Here is a 20,794-nt window from a genome sequence, read left to right on the forward strand (position 1 = left end):
GAAACAATTCTGACAGGCAAATGCTTTGTATTGTGCTAATTTGGAAGCAGTTTCTCCTCTATAACTGCAATAATGCTAGTGCTTGAATAGCAATGCAATTAATGTCTTCCCAGCCCACCAAAAACAAGACCTTTCCCCTCTCACCCATGAACCCCCCCACCCCATACCCGCAGAGAAAGCCTGGGAAAGGAGACGGCTTTGTAATGGCTCTCCAAATTCTGGCTCTGTTGGACCAAAGAAGGGAGAGACAATGCACAACCCCACTGAAGTAAATAATATTAAATCTTTAATGCAGACAGAGAGGGAACTCTCACATATGAATATCAAGAAAACAAATATTAATCAAAATATTCAATTCTAGGCTCATGTTTAGTTCAGAATTAGCAGACTGAGATATGCATTAAAAAAATAACAAGGAATATGGGCTTGTCAGCAAGGCACTGACCTAGAAATTGGAAAACTTGGGTTGTGTTCTTAGTACTAACACCAACTTCCTGCATGATCAGGGACAAATAATCTAACCTCTATGGGCCTCAGTTTCTCCATCTTTAAAATGGGGATGATTGCCGTACCTCGCAGGGGTGTATTTGAGGCTAAATTTGTAGGGTGCACACAGGACCGGCGCTAGGGGTTTGAGCGCCCTAGGCGCACGGCCATTTCGCCGCCCCGCGCGCTGGTCCCCCGGCTCCGCAGTCCTGCCTGCAGACGGTCGGCTGCTTCTGTGGCTCCAGTGGAGCTCCCGCAGTCGTGCCTGCCACCTGCCGCCCCCTAATAATGCTGGCACCCTAGGCGATTGCCTAAGCCGCCTAAATGCAAGCGCTGGCCCTGGGTGCACCATAGGAATACCGATAAATAAAAGAATGCATCCTCTTGGTGTAATGTAGCGTGCTGATTTCTGTAATTAAAATGTGTCTGAGTACTAAGAATATTAAATCATAATTTTAATCTGCAAACACATAAGGCTAAATGTATTCATTATATCAAGTATAATGCTCTTCCGGATACTTAGAAAAAATTAGGATAAAAACTTTTAAGCATCAAAAAGACTTTGGATATATTTAAACTAGTTCATAGTTAAGTTGGCTGTTTCTTTTCTCAACAGCATCCTACAGGTAGCAAGATAAAATATGTATTAATTAAAAAGTGGATTTTACACTCATCAAAACTGAAGTAACAGAGCACTTGCAAGAATTTTTCATTTAGCATCATACAGGTTTTTTTAATGAACAATTATTTTGAATGTGTATTTGCTATATTTTTAGCCTTAATTAATGCTATAGGTTATTAGAGAGATGGTGATTGAAAGGATGGTATTTTTCTAGAAGCTATGCAGTGCTTTTTTCTTTAGATGAAGTTCAGTTTGACAAACACAACATATGCTTTACTCATGTGATATCTGGTTTAAACAAACAATCAAATGGAAAATTATCTTGGTAATTGCAAAAAAAAAAAAAAAAAAGAAGCAGCAGCAGCATTAAAAAAACTGTTAAGAAGTGTGGTGAAGTGATCTACAGAAGAAGCTGAAGCATAGGCAAGGTTTTCTCTGATACTGGTTTTCATATAGGAGCTATTTTGTTAAAAGGAAGTAAAACCGCCCTGTGAAATGTGTTGTAATATGATATGACAAACATTTGTTCCATGTGTGAAAATGAAGCTGTTTTATAAAAACTATATGCTTGGGTTTTTGTTTTTTTTGGTTTTTGTTTTTTTTAATATTCTATAATAAACTTTCTGAGATAATCCAGCAAAGGCCATGTACCATAGCAGATTTTTTCTGCTTCTGATTTTTGGAGAAAATAAATGTTTAAAACAGAACCAGTACAATTTTCCAGAAAAGATTTTTATCAACCCAATGAAAGAATTTAGTTTATTTAATGAAAAGAATTTAACATCAGGAATATCTTTCCATCATTTAGAAATTATGCTATTCAAAAACATCAGGTTTCTAATATGTATTTACCTACTGATATAAAATATTTTGAACACTGATGATATTTTTTAGATTTATATTTTTAGAACATCAAATTATTTTTAAGAACTACTGCAATCTTCTCTTTACCAGTGGATTTCTGCTGTTCTTGGCATATTATGCCAGCTAGCATTTTGGAGCCATATAATGACCATTTCTCTTTCCAGCCACCAAATTGTTTTTCTTTTGGCATAATGTGGAATCAGGAATGTAAGACTGTGGACTCTAAACCAATGATATTGGAACCCATCATTTGAAAATCAATGATGAATACGTGCATGCGGTTTACAGCGAAGAAGAGCCTGCTTTTAAACCAGCTCTGTAAACCGCATCCTCCTTCTTACTCACAAAGCTGTGGCCTTCTCTGAGGCAGCTGTCCCACCTTCAGATAAATCCATCAAAGAGAATGGTCTAATTTACATTCAGAGGCAAAAAAACTGTATAAGCCTTCTAATATACAGATTAAACCTTTCTTCATCCTATACTTTAAAATTACACTCCGCCTGAAGAATTATCAATTTAGATGTGACTGTATGCAGAACATCACATTCCACTACCCACTAGAAAGCACAAAAATTATATGTCATGTATGAATGGATTTCCTGATTATAGATTATAAGAAAATGAAGAGCAGATGGATTTTAGAGCAAGTTTGCTTTACATTTTTATTTGGTTAAAAGCCATATTTTCACTGGAATAGAACATTTTAAAACATTATGGATATAATTTATAATGCAAAGTGAAAATAAAAACAGTAGATGTACAAATTTTACAGGGCATATGTCAGAATGTTCAAATTTACAGCAGTTTCAATTCAAGAAACTTTAAGCACAAATTTTTTCCTGTGTTGTGTTTGTTTTTGCTTTTTTGACTTTAAAGAGAGAAAAGATTTTGCACATAAAATTAAATTGCTTATAGTGAAGTAAAATAGAAGAGTAGCACAACACCACTAAATGCAGTGCAAGATTTTGTATTCGGATTAACTGCACAATATAAAGAAGAATCTTTCTGAGTATAGATTCCTTTTCTTGGGTATGTTCCTGTGCCCATCAACCAGGGAAAACTCCCACTGATTTCTAAGAAAATGTTGCTTGAGTAAAGATTGCAGGACTGACCCTTATATATCACCTTTGAAACTCTGTCAGTTCCAAGAAAGAAATTTCTATGTAGCAGGAGCTAGTTAATCAATAATAATTAATGCAAAATGTTAGTCCATTAAAGGAAAGATATTACTTGAACTATATGAGATATATTTTCTCAGTTATTTCAAATTAATTATTTTTAATTGATCACTTCTATTCTGTAAGAACTTTAAGATGAATTTTCAAAAGTGCCCAGCAAGCAAAATTAGGCCAATGCTAAATACTTTTGAAAATTTCATCTTTAATAGGCAGTAAACAGAATTTAAGAATGGATGCCGTATCCCTCACTCAGCTTAAGCCCCTATCAGTAAGGACAGCAGGATTCGGCACACATTTTTTTATTCTAAAATGGCACTATCAAGATTTTAGGCTCAAAGTTAACCAAGTTGGACAGTGATTCCTGTTTAGATTTCTGAAAGTTTTAATTAGTTTCATTTCATCATTAAAAATGAAAGGAAATAAAAATAATAAATGAACAACAACAAAGAACAAGAGAGAGAAGGAGAAATACTTGTCACATAGGCCGAGATTTTCAAAGCTGTTTAGGAGCTTTTGATGCCCAGTTCCAATTCATTTTAATCGTAATGTAGTGTCCAAATTCTTGAGGCGAGTTTGAAAACCTCAGTGATATTTTCAAATTGCCAGCATTACTATTCACCTACAGGGTTACTTTTGGACATGTATAGTCATTTGCACAACCTTGATTCGTGTGACCAGCAAACCTCTGAAAATATGTGTGAAATTCAGAATGACACTATATAAAAGAGAGAGCTGCCTATGCTGTATTTTACCTTGAATAAGTGAAAGGAAAATGCAGAGAGTAACAGAAATCTTGCTAATTTTACACCCAATTCTACATTCTTTACTCAGTCTAATCTCCCATTGACTACAAATGGAATTTTGCCTGAATAAGGAGTAATTAAATGCTGATATACAGGCCTCCAAGGACTTAGGTGTCTCTTTTCCTCTTAGTCCATGTATATAGTTCTTATTTCGTTTAATTCATGTGACTGATGGCAGAACAGAGCTTATAGTTTACCACCAAAACAAAATGGATACTCACCCTAATGCATAAAAGCTCAGGAAATCATGCTCACCTATAACATAATTTTGGAAGGAGCTAATGACTGAAGGTTTTTACTCACATGTTGCATATGCTAATCATTTCACAGCACATTACCTTGGCTAACTGCAAGCAATAGAAGAAAACTGAAGTGGAAATATGTTATCTGAGAAGAAGAAAATCTTTACATTGGAGTACCTGCCCATTCCCACACTATTACACTAATGGACCTTCTCTACTGAATTACAGGGAGCAGACCAAGATAGATGTGGTGTATAAAATCTACTGACTTTGAATGAAAAGTATTCTATGGCATATCATGAAATATCAGCTGCTTTTGTCCTGAAGTGGAGAAGGGTATGGGGCTAAATAAATATTTTTAGGAAAGTAGAGAAAAATAGCTCAACAATTCTGTCTTTTAAAGATTTTTTAAAAATAATCATTCCTTAAAAAGTGACTATGTAAATTTAGAGATAAAAAAGCCGGTATGATGTGATGTGATATTATATCATATCCCAGCGAAGTAGCTTAAAGATCATTAATGAGAAATTGTTGCCCTTTCCTCTATAGGAATATAGGGTCCTAGCCATAGTGCAGTTCTGCTGTATAAGGGAGAGGTAAGGATTTAGGGGCTGTGCAGATACGCTGATGATGAGAGCGGTGGAAACAATTTAGCAACAGGCTGGGGCTGAGGCCTGGTCTACACTACGCCGTTAAATCGATTTTAACAGCGTTAAATCGATTTAACGCTGCGCCCGTCCACACTACACTGCTCTTTAAATCGATTTAAAGGGCTCTTGAGGATTCAGTGCTAACAGAACTGCGTTCCAAAAGACGAAATGAAAAAAATATTTGAAAAAATTTCCAGGACTATGATGGGAAAAGGACACAGCAGGGACTCAGTGCAGTGCAGAGTGAAAGTTAAGGAGCTCAGACAGGCATACCAGAAAACCAAGGAAGCAAACGGAAGGTCTGGATCAGGGCTGAAAACATGCCGCTTCTACGCTGAGCTGCATGCAATTCTAGGGGGCTGCGCAACCAGTACCCCACCCCTGGCCGTGGATTCAGAGGTCGGGGTTGTAATATCAACCATGGCTGAGGATTCTCGGAGGGGGAGATGAGGAGGAAGAGGAAGAGGAGGAAGAGCTTGCTGAGAGCACACAGCACTCCGTTTAGCCCAACAGCCAGGAGCTTTTTGTGACCCAGACAGAATTACCCTCCCAGCCCTCCCAAGCCACTAGCCCAGACAGTGAAGCCATGGAAGCGACCTCTGGTGAGTGTACCTTTGTAAATATCAAACATGGTTTAAAACAAGCGTTTTTAATGATTGATTTGCCATCAGGGCTTGAGATGCATTCGCAGCCAGTAAAGTTACAGGAAAGTTTGTTAACATGTCTGGGGATGGAGCGAAAATCCTCCAAAGAAATCTCCATGAATCGCTCTTGGAGGTACTCAAAAGCTTTTGGAGAGGTTTCTGGGCAAGGCAGCCTTATTGGGTCCTCCATTGTAGGACACTTTTTCCCGCCATGCATGTAGCAAGTAATTCGGTATCATTGCTTGACAAAGCACAGCTGCGTAGCTCCTGGTGATTGCTGGCATTCAAGAAACATACGTTGTTCATCTTGCGCTGTTATTCTCAGGAGAGTTATATCATTCATTGTAACCTGGTTGAAATTCAGGAATTTAATTAAGGGGGCATACATGGCCATTTTCCTACTGGGCTGCCGCTTAAATCAAATCCTTCCTTGCATGTAGCAAAGGGGGGATGGGGAGGAAGGATAGCGCTGAGCTTTTCTGCGTTTGGCGAGCAGGAATCTTCCCAGCTACCAGCCACGCGTGGGGGGGGGAAGGAAGGGGGGTGATTAGCACTGATCTTCCATGATAGCAGCCATGCGGTGGGGGGAGGAAGCAATCCCTTAGGGAAAGAGGGGGGGGTTGGCGTCTGCTGCTGCCTGTAAACAGGAAAGAAGCGGAGAAGCTGAAAGACAGTGGCTTACCATGGCCACATGCAAGCTGAATTGTGATGCCTGGTCCCTGCCTGCGTCTGTGAGATCTGCAACACCAGAGCCACAGGCACTCAATATTAAACGATGCAAAATGCGACCTTGTAGTGAAATCACATGTGCTATGTAAGTGGATAGTGTTATTCACTGTGAAAGAGTACAAGCATTGTTCTGTAAAATGTATCTTTTCACATACTTCTCTCTCTGTTTTCCCTCCCCCATGCAGCTGCACTGTTGTCCAGCCTCCCTACTCCATCCCGAAGGCTAGCTCAGATAAGGCAGAGGAGGAAGAGAACGCGAGATGAAATGTTCTCTGAAATCATGGAAGTAACCCGCAATGACAGAGCTCATCAGAATGAGTGGAAGGACGTGCTAGCAACGTACAGGAAAGATGCCAGTGAACGGAGGATAGGAGAGACGCTCGAGATGAGAGTGGCGGCAGGAAGATCAGAGGTGTAGGCAGGAAGATCAGCGGTGGCGTGATGCAACGCTGGAGCTGCTGCGTGATCAAACTGATATCCTCAGACGCATGGTGGATCTTCAGGAAGAGCAGCGGGGTTACAGAGTGCCGCTGCAGCCCTGGTTAACCACCCTCACCCTCCCCATGTTCCATATCTCCTCACCCAGACGTGTAAGAACGCGTGGGGGAAGGCTTTCTGCACCCGCCCACTCCACCCCCGTGGACAGTCCAACCAAAAGGCTGTCATTACATTGAAATGTGCTTAATGGCCTTTTCCTTCCCTCCTATCCTCCTCCCAAACCACAGCAGGCAGGGATACCTTGATAATTCTCTGCCTCTTTTTATAATTACTTTTTAATAAAGAATACAGAAAATGATAGGGATTCCAAAGGGGGGGGTGGGTTGCTTACAGGGAATGACTTTTAATAAAGAATACATGATTTTTAAAATGATAGTGACTTTATTTCCTTCAGCAAGCTGTAATCAAAGGGAAGGGTGGGTTGCTTACAGGAATGAGTCAATCAAGGGGGAGGGTTCATCAAGGGGAAACAAACACAGCAGTCACACCGTACCCTGGCCCATGCTGAAACTCGTTTTCAAGGCTTCTCTGATGCGCACCGCCTCCTGGTGTGCTCTTTCTAATCGCCCTGGTGTCTGGCTGCTCGTAATCAGCGGCCAGGTGATTTGCCTCAGCCTCCCACCCCGCCATAAAGGTCTCCCCCTTACTCTCACAGAGATTGTGGAGCACACAGCAAGCAGCAATAACAAACGGGACATTGGTTTGGCTGAGGTCTGAGCGAGTAAGTAATGTTCGCCAGCGCCCTTTTAAACGGCCAAATGCACATTCTACCACCATCCTGCACTTGCTCAGCCTGTAGTTAAACAGCTCCTGACCACTGTCCAGGCTGCCTGTGTATGGCTTCATGAGCCATGGCATCAAGGGGTAGGCTGGGTCACCCAGGATAACGACAGGCATCTCAACATCCCCAACTGTTATTTTCTGGTCTGGGAAGTAATTCCCTTGCTGCAGCCGTTTAAACAGAGTAGTGCTTCTGAAGACGCAAGCGTCATGAACCCTTCCTGGCCATCCCACGTGGATGTTGGTGAAACGTCCCTTGTGATCCACCAGTGCTTGCAGCACCATTGAAAAGTACCCCTTGCGGTTTACGTACTGGGTGCCCTGGTGCTCCGGGCCAAGATAGGGATATGGGTTCCATCTATGGCCCCCCACAGTTAGGGAATCCCATTGCAGCAAAGCCATCCACTATGCCTGCACGTTTCCCAGAGTCACACCTTTCGTAGCAGCAGCTTAATTTGCTTTGGCTACTTGCATCACAGCAGCCCCCACAGTAGATTTTCCCACTCCAAATTGATTCCCGACTGACCGGTAGCTGTCTGGAGTTGCAAGCTTCCAGAGGCTATTGCCACTCGCTTCTCCACTGTGAGGGCTGCTCTCATCTTAGTATTATGGCGTTTCAGGGCAGGGGAAAGCAAGTCACAAAGTTCAAAGAAAGTGCCTTACGCATGCGAAAGTTTCGCAGCCACTGCGAATCATCCCACACCTGCAAAACTATGCGGTCCCACCAGTCTGTGCTTGTTTCCCGCGCCCAAAATCGGCGTTCAATGGGTAGAACCCTGCCCCATTACCAGCAGTAGCTCCAAAATGCAGGGGCCGCGGTTAGGCAGAATTCAGTGTCCATTCGTCATCGCTCTCGTCGCCGCGCTGCCGTAGCTGCCTCCTCCTCTCCTGCCTTTGCAGTTCATGGTTCACCATAGACAGCACGAGAATGCGCGAGGTGTTTACAACGTCCACGATAGCGTTACTGATCTCAGCAGGGTCCATGCTTGCTGTGCTATGGCGTTTGCTCAGTTCACCCAGGAAAAAAGGCGCGAAATGGTTGTCTGCTGCTTTCACAAAGGGAGGGTGAGGCTGTACCCAGAACCACCCGCGACAAATGATTTTTGCCCCATCAGGCACTGGGCTCTCAACCCGGAATTCCAAGGGGCGGGGAGACTGAGGGAACTATGGGATAGCTACGGAACAGCTACCCACAGTGCACCGCTCCAGAAATCGACACCTAGCCTTGGACCATGGACGCACACCATCGAATTAATGTGCCTAGTGTGGACGCGCACAATCGACTTTGTAATATCAGTTTTATAAAACCGATTTTAGCTAATTCGATATTATCCCGTAGTGTAGACGTGGCCTGAGAGTGTGCACAACGAGAAGGTGCAATTACTCTTTCCTACACTCCAAAGGGCAAATGCTTAGTGGAGCTCCCCTGGGGCTGTGCAGTTTTCCATTGCTGCCGCTGCAGGGCTATGATCAAATCTTTGGATAGACAAAAGAACCTACCAACGATGTCCCAATGAAAATAAAGTATAATTTTAAAACATAACTAACAAGAAATGTGTGAATGTATTTGATAAACCAGCCCAGTAACACACAATATTGATAAGACCTACGATGGCTTGGGAATAGGAAAGTGGGTGGGAAGGATCTGCTCCTCAGGGAATAAGATGATTTCCATGAGGAGAAAATTGTATGTCACCCCTCTTCCAGCCCCTGGAATAGGGGTGTTCCAGGTGGTGAGAGAGAAGCATGCTTTTGGCTATTCTAGGTGGGTGGGCAGACCTTTGGGGAACTTTGCAGCCAAGGTTACACCAAGGTCTGAATGACCTTGTACTTGCACACCCCTGTCTATCTGTATCCATCTAGTGTCTCTTGTCTTATACATAGTTTGTAAGCCCCATGAGGCAGGGACCATCTTTTTGTTCTGTTTGTACAGCATCGAGCAAAATATGGGCCTAGTCTATGATAGAGCAATACAAATAATAAATAATAAAAATACTGGGAGCACACTAGTTATTTCAATCCAATTTTGTCCTCTCCACCCAGCTAAATGCAGAAATGGAACAACACACAATCAAAACCCTTGTGCAGATTCCACCCCCCAACACAGTTGCTATTGTCAATATTATTATCAGTTCTCATAATGACTGTCCATCGGTCTATACGATTTGCATTGTTTGGTAATTCCCTACCATCTGATTTAGGGAATTTAGGATATATTCCTTTAACACAGGAAAACATTATGTTTCTTATTTTGTTACCTCTAATCGTATTGACTTACATGTTTCCACTTCCACAAAACTGTTTTGCTTTTTGGTTTATATATCACATTATCTTATTTGTCCTGGAATTTCACCTGATCAACTCAGTAACTCCATTTTAATTAACAAGCAAAACCACTTAAGACTATTACATGCTGATCTTCATATTTTCACTAATTTATAGTACTTTTGAGCTTAAAAAGTCTTGGACAGTTCAGGGAATAAGAGACCTGAAGCTTTACACTATGGGCTCTTCAAGAGTTTAAAGACAAAGCTCTTGTTGGGTAACAGGGGTCAGATGGTCATGGTGAGGTGACTGGCCCTGACTGAGATAACCAGCATGCCTTTGGTTTGTGAGAGATAAAGTGAGGGTTGGACATAGTGTGGAGTTTAGTGCCATAGTCAGGGCTAGAAACATCTAATTCTTGTACACTAGAGGCCAGAACTTCAAAGAAGCTCAGAATGCAAAATCAGGGCTGGATTTTCAGAAAAGTTCAGCTCCCATTCGGCCAGCATGACAGCTCTTCTGAAAATTGGGCCTTCAGTGTCGCATTGGGTATATCTACACAGCAAAAAAAGACCCAAGGCATCAAATCTCACAGTCCAGGTCAATTTAAACTTGGGCTCAGGCTGCTGGGGCTAAACATAGCAATGTAGAAGTTCCTGCTCAGGCTGGAGCCTGGACTCGGAAACCAAGGGAGGGGGTGGGTCTCAGAGCTCAGGCTCCAGCCTGAGTAAGAACTTCCACATTGCTAGTTTTAGCCTCACAGCCCAAGCCCCACGAGCCCAAGACAGTTGACCCAGTCTCTGAGACTCGCTGCCATGTTTTTTTCTTCGCAGTATACATGTAGCGACAGGGAGCTGCTGGGTGCTTAGCTCTTCTGAAAATCTGTCCCTTATCTAAGTGCTTAAAAGGGAGATGAACTCTATTGAAAAGCTGGCCCCAATTGTGGTTGCTGAGCACTTGAAAATCTGGACCACAGCTCTTTTCAAAATTTGGTTTTAGGACTCAGATTTTCATTGATTTGGATTGCAAAATGCCCACTGGAAATTAATGCGTAGTCCCAGGGAATCAATTAAACACATGCATACTTCAAAGCATGTGATTAGTTCATCCCCCCATCTTGGGCATTCACAGATGGACAGCTTCAATTTAGCCCTTTGTATGCAAATAAACTATATTTTCTTTTCGTATGAACTGCCCTTGAGTATTGAATCATGAGAAAGAGCAAAGAAGCTTATATAATAGTGGAAAACACATGATTGGAAAATATAACCCTTTTTGAAGATATTAAGGGGAAAATGTTTTGAATCTGGAGACAATATTTTGGTATTTATCCTCACTTTACTCCTTGAAAACCTTTTTAAAACATAGGGCAATTCATTTACTTCTTCAGCTGTTTTAAATCAATGACCTTTTGGGAAAAATATCACTATATATTTTAGAGAAAATATTTCAAGATAATAATTAACTCCAAATATAAATGACTATATAATAATAAAAAAAACACCTTAATTTTTAGCTTCCCCCAAGGAAATTTTAGAAATATTGGTTACTATTTCTTTTTCATAAACAGTGATAAGTGGTATATTTGCTAAATTACGTATTTCTTCTTACATACATAACTGCTGCAGAAAAGAAGAACCCATGGTTTCAAATTCATGTTCAGAAAAACTGGTGACTGCATATTCAGAACACAAATCACACATTCCTAAATCTCCATCCTTTCTATGTTATTAAATTAGATCTTCTCAGAAAAGGGCGGCATGTGAGGTAAATTTGCATATATTATATAAAGATAAAATAAAACTTTTAAGATCAGTTCTGTGCAAGCAGTTGTAAATACAAGACAAAAACAGAGTTACTGACCCTGCCCTATCTTTTCTTATTTTGCTCTGATACTTTCAGTAACAGTTCCTGCTATTATCAGGGGACAAATCAGTTTGCAAAAAATGTGGACAATAACTGGAGTTTATGGCTTGAATACTTTAACTGGGGAATCATGCTGAAAGTTAATGGGCAAGAGGCACATTAACTCAATATTGCCAGGAGCTTCTGAGTGCTGCTTTGCTGCAAAATCTGTATTCCCAGCTCCAAGGGGTTAAATGCATTTCTTGCTTTTCTTCCTGGAGCAAACCCATAGCTGCATTCCAAGATCTAGAAGGCATCAACTATCTCTTTCAGTACTCAAGGGTAAGCATGAAATCCAGATGTTTGCTGATTTGCAACACTTCCTTATATTCTCTCTTTCTCTGAACAAGGATACAGATTGCACAGTGGAAAAAGACAGCATGATACCTCCTAAGAAGATATGTAACCAAAATATAAAGGATAAAATCCTAGCCTCACTAAGTAAATTGCAAAACTCCCATTGACCTCAGGATTTTACTCAATAACTCCATGTTACTGTTTGAGCACAGATTTTCTAAAGGAATATTTTTAATTGCTTGTCATAAAAATAAAAATGAAATTGATCATGCTTGTCTTTAAAATCTTACTTATAGAGAACTGCAGCTTGTATGACTCACTTAATTGTTCACTACTTGTGATCTTAGGGCTTTCTCTTTAGGAGAGATGTGAGGGTGTTCTCATTATTGACTCAGTCATTTATCCTTTCAATCTATCTTTTTATAAATACAAATATTGAGACACTATAAATTAGAGACAAGATAAGACAGAGAATAACTCAGAGATCATTCTGTTAACACTTCCACAACTGTTCAAAACCCAGTAAAGGGCCACATTTTTGCAAAGTTCAGGCTGAGGTCTACACAGAAAAATGGAATTGCTTTCAGGCACCTGTTTACGTGATTGTACATCAGTTAACATTTTTATGTGCAATTACTGTTAGCATGTGTTTCTGTTTTTTGTGTATGGACCACAGCCTTCACTCTTGAAAATCTGTTCTCCGAAGGTTTGACTGGGTTCAGTTCACCTCAGCACCAGCTCGACATCCACTTCAGTCACCCAGAGCACAAGTGGGACTTAAATGGTACACAGACCTTCTGCCATCCCTCTGCAAAGGTGTGAATTTCAATCATTGAGAGAAACAAAATTTTCAGTATACTGTATAATATATTTGCTAGGCAAGATCCAGTGCTGCCAAATGTCATGATTTTATCAAGAGTCTCTCACTATTTGGTGTTTTTCTTAAAGCTCCAGCTCCTGGAGTCAGATGATAATGGGAAAATCTCAGCTGTCATTAAAAATATTTTTTAAAAGAAGTTTCTAGCCTGTTTTTCTGGTTGTGGAGAAAAGCTTGAAAATGTGACAAATAAAAGTTCAAGCCCCAGAAGGCAAATAAAAACACCTAACAATTATTTTATTTATTTTAAAATCTCATGGTTTGTAAGACAATCTCAGGATTCTTGAATGCTTTAAGTTGGCAATATTGAAAAATTAATGAATTATGGTGTAAAAAGGTCTTGAGATTAACCAAAGAGCCACCATGCATCTCGGTAAGTGGATGGACTGTATACGGAACAACTGTAAACTCGAAACAGATATACGCAATTTGTTGGGGAAGAGTCTACATGGCTTTGTAATCATGCCTCATCAATCAATTAGAATTTTTTGAGGCTGTCAACAAGCACGTGGATAAAGGTGATTCAGTTGATATAGTGTAGGTGGATTTTCAAAAAGCCTTTGACAAGGTCCCTCACAAAAGGATCTTAAGCAAACTAAGTAGTAATCATGGGATAAAAGGGAAGGTCCTCTCATGGATCAGTAACTGGTTAAAAGATAAGAAATAATAAATGTACAGTTTTCACAATGGAGAGAAGTAAACAGTGAGGCCCCCATGGATCTGTACTGGGACCTGTTCTGCTGAACATATTCCTTAATGATTTGGAAAAGGGAGTGAAAAATGAAGTGGCAAAGTTTACAGATGATACAAAGATTGCAGTCAGCTTTGGAGTAAACTAAGAGTTACAAAGGGGTCTTACAAAACTCGGTGACTGAGCAACAAAATAGCAGGTGAAATTCAACACTGATAAGTGCAAAGCAATGCACTTTGAAAAAAATAATCCCAGCTATAGATAGATAGATTCTAAATTACCACTCATGAAAGAGATCTTACAGTCATTGTGGATAGTGCTCTGAAAACTTCAGCTCAATGCAAAGGAGCAGTCAAAAAGGCTAACAGAATGCTAGGAACTATACGGAAAGGGATAGAAAACAAGACAGAAAAATACCATAATGCCATTACATAAATTCATGGTGCACCCGCACGTGAAACACTATGTCCAGTTCTGGTTGCCCCATCTAAAAAAGGAACTGGAAATGGTTCAGAGAAGGGCAACAAAGATGATCAAAAGGTATGAAATGACTTCAAGAAAGGAGAGATTAAAAAAGCTAGAGCTGTTCATTTTAGAAGAGAGACTATTAATAGCGAGAGACATGAGAAAGCTCTATAAAATAGTGACTAGACTGGAATGGAAAAAGTGAATAGAGAAATGGTATTCATCTTTCCCTACAACACAAAAAACCAAGAGTCACTCAATGAAATTAATGGGTAACGGGTTTAACACAAACACGAAGAAATACTTTTTTTTTTTCACAACACACCAGCAACCTGTAGAACTAATTGCCTTGCGATGTTGTGATGGGCAAAAGTATAGCTGGGTTAAAAAAATAACTAGATTAGTTCATGGAGGACAAGTGTACCAATGGCTATTAGCCAAAATGGTCAGGGATGGAACTCTATGCTTGGGACAACCCTAAACCTCTGCCAGAGGAAGACAGAGAAGTTTCTCTCCAAAATTGCCGTGCTCTACATTGTCTCCCTGAAACTCTGGTACTGGCCATTGTTGGAGACAGGATACTGGACTAGATGGACCATTGGTATAAACCAGTATGGCAGTTCTTATGTTCTTTCTTTTAGACTGTAAACTCTATGGGGCAAGTACTGTTGTTTACAATACATTTATACTGCATGTACCCCAGAGAGGTTCCAATCTGATGGGAGCTTCCAGATATACTACAGTATAAATGGTTATGCTAATAATAATAATTTTTAATGCATTTCTTTATTTAACATATTTCACATTTATGGCCCAGGAAATATTTTTCCATTGACATTCACCAAAGCACATCTGTAGGGCAAGGATAAGAATTTATGTTTAATCCTTTTAATCTGTTTCGTTTAGCATTAGGTTGGTTGTTTGAGTTTGGATTTTCACCAGAGCCTAAGAGAGGTAGGCGCCTTCAGAAATTCCAACCTGATACTTTTTTCTCCTGCTCACAGGCTTATTTGGGCACATTGCTTCTTCTTCTTCTTCTAAAATAAATCTTTGTTTTCGTTGTATTTTTTTTTAAAAGGTATTGTCCAGAAATCTTCCAGGCTGAGGACTCAGAAATTAAAAATAACTACTACACACATTTCTATTTGATATGAAATAGTAATAGAATGTATAATCCATTTGTACACAGTAGGACTAAGTGAAGTAAAATCATGACTAGGTGAAGTAAAATCAGTAGTGTAGCACTAGTGAGTTATGATACTGGCTGAGAGAGAGAGATCCAAGACCCAATCTGGCAAAAACTGATATGGCCTCTGGTATGCTGTACTTAATTTTTGGAAGAGGGGATTTTACCACATGCCTCCTTAAGTACTTCCTGCTTGACTGCCTGCCGATTCATAGATTAATATGGGATTGGTTTTTTTAAAAATACCAGGATAAATTTTTCAGAAATGACTAGCGATTTCTGGGTGCCCAAACTGAGTGACCATAAAGGGGCTGGATTTATAGAAGAGAGCTCAGTACTATTTGAAAATCAGTCCTCATTAAAGTGTTTTTGATGCCACAAATTGCTAGTTACTTTTGAATTGTGTATCCTTTTTCTTTTGATATTGGCTTTAAGAGGGAGAAAGTGAGGAAACAGTAATGAGAAAAACAAATTACAAAAAAAGAGAGAAGAAAAGAGACAGTTAAAATGGCATTTTTGTTGAAAATACTGCTAACCTTACCCCTTTTGGAGAATCTCAGGTTGGATTTAAAGATTCAGGGTCAAATTCTGCTCCTATTTGATTATTACTTACAGTGGTGTAAACATGAAATAACTCTGTTGGCATTTGTGGTCTTATTCCAGACTCACACCTGTGTAACAGAGCAGAACTTGTCCCACAATATTTTTCTAGTTATATTCAATGAAAAAATTAAAAACAACATAAAACTATGTGTTCCTTATATGAAAACCCAATACTAGTGTGAAATGCAAAATATAATCCAACTTTAGAGGTAGTGAAAACCAGGAACTCAAAACATATGGGCAAAGAAAGGCCGCCAAAATCAATTGTAGCAGTAAGTTTTTAAGGAGCAGTCAACAATTATTTGAAATCTTTATCCTCTGTCAGGCTTTCAACAATGTTAAACCACTACACAAAATTATAGCTCAGAAAATGCACAGCAACAAAAACACTTTGGTCTCATTATTAGTTTCTTGTCAAATTCCCCGCAACTTAACTGGTTTATGTTTAAGGGTAAATGTGCTCCCTAAAAATTAAAACATTGCATACTTTACTATGTAAACAGGTAGCATGTCACTTGATTAAGCGGTTACTATGAAAGGTGTAACTCTAAAAGCGTTTTACAATATACTGGTTTAGGTCCCAAGAGTTCTTGTTCTTTTCTTTCACTCAAAAATCTCTGGTTTAAGAGAATAGCACCAATGCCATTGATATATTTATAATTTAGCAGCTATACTAAATGGGAAGTTCACTCTAATTTTGTTGACAGTTGCTACTCTCACAAAGAATCATAGAAGAATCATAGAATCATAGAATATCAGGGTTGGAAGAGACCTCAGGAGGTCATCTAGTCCAACCTCCTATTCAAAGCAGGACCAATCCCAACTAAATCATCCCACCCAGGGCTTTGTCAAGCCAGGCTTTAAAAACGGCTAAGGATGAAGATTCCACCACCTCCCATGACATGACAAACTCAGGGGCGGTGCAACCCATTAGGTGACCTAGGTGGTCGCCTAGGACGTTAGCATTTGGGAGGCGGTATTTTGGGTCCTTCGACGGCGACCGCAGCGGCCGGATCTTCAGCCATCCTGGTCGTTGTCGGCATTTAGGCGGAGGGAGCTGGGGTGGGGTGGGGGGAGCACCACCTGCAGCAAGTAAGCGAGGGGGGTGCGGCATGCAAGGGAACCGCTCCCCGCCCCAGCTGACCTCTGCTCCACTTTCTCCCCTGAGCATGCCGCCCTGCTCTGCTTCTCCTGCCTCCCAGGCTTGCGGCGCCAAACAGCTGATTGGCGCCGCAAGCCTGGGAGGTGGGAGAATTGGAGCGGTGACAACATGCTCGGGGAGGAGGCAGAGCAGAGGTGAACTGGGGCGGGTGGAGGGAAGGAGCTGCTGCGGAGGGGCACCTTAGGGCGGAGGGTGGCGTGGGGAGCTGCCACAGGGCTCGGGGAGGGGACGCGCAAGGTGGAAGTTTCGCCTAGGGTGCAAAACATCCTTGCACCCGCCCTGCATAAACTGTCCCACTAGAGTTTGACTAAGAACAAATTTATTCTAACAAACCTATGGTAATCTTGATTTTAGTTTAAAAATACCACTACTGGTATTAAATTGTGCAGAATAATAAAAATGTAGTCAGCCTTCTTAAATTTATGTCTTGGGTTGACTCACAAGGTAAAACTATGGATGATTTTAGGGTTATTACACATAACAATCCAAACCAACAAAATAACATAGTTTTCAAAACATGGACGTAACTAACTTAAGTAGCTTTTTTCGTTTCCCATTTTCTAGTTATCATGTAATTTGTCAGAGTCATGCCAGATACTTGTGCCCTTTTTGTTGCCAATCAAAAATAGTTTCATTTTGTAGTGATTGAAATTAAACTTTTGAACAACTTAGCTCTTCTTCTTGGAGTGCATTATTTTGAATATATGCTATTTTTGGATGGTGCAGAAAAAATGCAAATTCATAAAGTTCTAATTTGGCAAGAAATAGGAATCCTAACAAATTAAACCACATGATCATGCCACCATCTAAGATGCCAAATGGAAAAAACACTGGGGTCTCTGTTTTGTCTGAAAAATGGTTAACAAAGAGAACTTTTTATGTTTATTCTTCTGTACCCTTATGAGAGAGAAGGCTCTCCAAAATAGTGGCATTGTTGAATGAAGCTACTGAGGCAGACGATTCAACCATATATGACCTCTCATCGTCCTTCGGCCCTATATCAAATCTCCCCTACTGTTTTGCATTTAAGACATGAGGAACACATATCTGTACTGGTGTTTCTGGCTCTTATTGCCAGATAAAGAACAAAGACTATTCATATAATTAAATATTTATGAGGCGTTTCTGGTAATATCCCTCTTACACAGAATTAAATCAATTGACCAGCCCAAAGATATACTGCTTGAAAGCCAAGTGTGTAATAATAGAATAAGCAATCTATATTCTCAAAGGGTCATTCTGTCCTCTTTACTATACCTAACTTAAAAGAAAAATACACATTAAAAAAGCATGGTCCCTATACTTAGTGTGTTGAGTGTGTGTTCTGTAGACAGTAAAATGTGTATAGATTTTAATGAGCACCAAGAATGACAAAGCCAACTATACATTTAGAACAGTAATCACTTTAGTAGACACAAACATTTTTAGAATGAAACACTGCCCTCCTTACTGCTTCCCAGCACCTTTGTAAGAATGAAGAGACAGGCAAACCAATGATAGTGCTACCATGACATATCTTAACAGCCCAGTAGAGGGAGCTCATTAATAGGGCAATCAAACTTCCTCTCTGAGTTTCATGTGGTGCCTGAAGCTTCAATCATGTACATGGTCAAAAAAGGGTATGACATGAAACCATCAAACATCACCAAAAAGACTCTTCTTTAGCTGCATTTATGCAAAATACCAACAGATAATAAGAAAATTGTAATTTTCTAGCATGGGTTTTTTGAGAATAGGAGAGACTAATGGCTAAGAGCCATATGAACTGTGTTCTGCATGCTGTAGACATACGGTAATACAAAATGACCTCTCCAGCTGCAGTGCCAGTTGAAAATGCCTACTTGGTCCACTGCTATGCTGTTTCAATTTCAGAACATATCCAGCATGCAAAATCTGTGATATATTTGTATGTAACAAAATGAAAAAGAAAAAAAGAAAAAGGAGTGGTCTGAGGCAAGTTGGGAGAAGTCGGGGGGCAAAACCAAAATATTATATCTAGTACCCTGGGTAAGTACCCTAATGATATAGTGTAAGAGAGTAGAGCTTCAGAATATGTTCCACCAAGTATTGCTACCACTGGTGTATGGTACACATGATAATGCAGCATCACTGTCCTGGTAGTATACTGCAGCATTTACTGAGCCCGGGAGCAGTTCCTACAACATAAAAGCAACATCACTCTGATATTGCAGTCCTTACCAGGCACAGCTCCAATTTAAATCAATTGGATCCAATATTTTTCTATGCCTGGATCTCCTAAAGTCTTTTGAAAATTCTTTGTCTGTTAATCTTTGATTCTATAAAGCAATTAAGTAAATGTTTCATTTACTGCTGTTTCATTGCAATTTTTGTAGCTCAAAGTCAATACAAATGGCAAGTGTTTAACTTAGCACATGCTGAAGTGCTTTGCTGAATAGGGGTCGAGTTAAGCATATGATTAAAATGAAACGTGCCTAAGTGCTCTGCGGAATCTAGGTCCTCATAAGAGACCCAGTCCTACAGTCTTTACTCAAGTTTCTACTCACTGGGCAAAATCCTGGCCCACTGAAGCGAATGGCAAAACTGCCATTGATTTCAATAGGATTGGGATTTCACCCTTTGACTTCAAAGGGAGATTTGGCAGAATAAGGGCTGTGTGATTGGGCCTAAACATTTTTACAGAAAGGCTTTAGGTTAAAAGGAAAAGCTTGAGGACACTTTGTACATGGAAATCTATTAAGGGTGTGGTTTTCTCAATGGTGGCCTAATTTTGCTCCCATTGAAGTTAAAGGTAGAACTCCCATTGACTTGGCAGGGCTGAGCTCTTTTGAAAGTCCTATTCTAAGCATACAGTTATTTTAAGACCAAGCCCATGGTAATGATCTGTTGTACTGCATAATACAAAATAATATTACGCAACATAAAATGCTCTTCTCTTTACCTGCACTGGTGCCTGCACCGGTTGTGAGGTCCCCACTCATCAGACCACCTAGGGGTGCAAATAAAATAGTCAAAAGGATAATGGCTAAAATAAACCACAAAGGTCAAACATTTTAAACAATATTAACATGTTTTCTCTCAGATGATCCATTCCAATGTCCACTGAACATCTTTTAATTGACTTCAGCAGGCGTTGGATCAAGCCCATAATCTTAAAACTGCAAAATGCCCTTTGTAAGGTTTTACAGCCAACAATATTTGTGTCGTGATGTCATGCAAATACAAAAATATGTGGAGTACCTGACACTTTATAGAAGCTGACACTTTCCAGAATTTTTTTTCAAGCTGACATAGTCTAAGAAGTATCATTTTATTTTAAAAAAATCAGACTTGGTCTGATGATACTGGATTATTTGAACAAATAATTATTTCATTGTTAATTACATTAGAAAAGCCAAAGGTGATAATTCTGCATCAGGTTGGTGCCAGGCAATGACATATTGCAAGTAGCTCTATGAACACATTAATGTTAAAGAATGATTGTAACACATTTGTGTAAATGTTGATCATAATATTCTTGTTCTTTTTGCAGACATTCGTTCTGTAGATTTATTTATTTACTTTTTTCCTCAGGCTGAAGACCTTGTATGGTTCTTTGAACTCTGAATGTTTAAGGCTGACATTGCTTCAGCCAGACTGAGTAAATGATCCTAATCCCCATTTATCCTGCTCAGAGGTGACCCTGAATCATCACCAGCATGGAAAGCAACCTTTTGTTTACACACTTCAGCTTGGAGGTGGCCTACCATTTACCAATCAATGAGTTTATGAATACATACAGAATCACAAATCTTGTAGTTAGCCTCTTAACTACTGTTTAAGTATTAGAGGCCTATTTTACTTTTGAAGATAAGGTTGCCTTGATCAC

The 20,794-nt window shown here is 40.0% G+C and overlaps 1 protein-coding gene and 1 long non-coding RNA gene across 23 annotated transcripts in view; one reads left to right on the forward strand and one right to left on the reverse strand.

Annotated features, from left to right (window-relative positions):
- MEF2C (myocyte enhancer factor 2C) overlaps positions 1-20,794 on the reverse strand; it is a 162,399-nt gene that overhangs the window by 17,606 nt on the left and 123,999 nt on the right. For all 22 annotated transcript variants that reach the window (XM_075067063.1, XM_032784914.2, XM_032784911.2 and 19 more), the window contains one exon: positions 19,868-19,915. In XM_075067063.1, the coding sequence (XP_074923164.1) occupies positions 19,868-19,915 (48 nt within the window). The remainder of the gene's footprint in view (positions 1-19,867; positions 19,916-20,794) is intronic.
- The window catches only part of LOC142046981 (uncharacterized), a 318,894-nt gene continuing 303,399 nt past the window's right edge, over positions 5,300-20,794 (forward strand). The window contains exon 1 of the long non-coding RNA XR_012656101.1: positions 5,300-5,447. This is a non-coding gene — a long non-coding RNA (uncharacterized LOC142046981). The remainder of the gene's footprint in view (positions 5,448-20,794) is intronic.

Source organism: Chelonoidis abingdonii, chromosome 6, assembly GCF_003597395.2.
Source record: "Chelonoidis abingdonii isolate Lonesome George chromosome 6, CheloAbing_2.0, whole genome shotgun sequence".
Classification (NCBI taxonomy): Eukaryota; Metazoa; Chordata; order Testudines; family Testudinidae; genus Chelonoidis; species Chelonoidis abingdonii.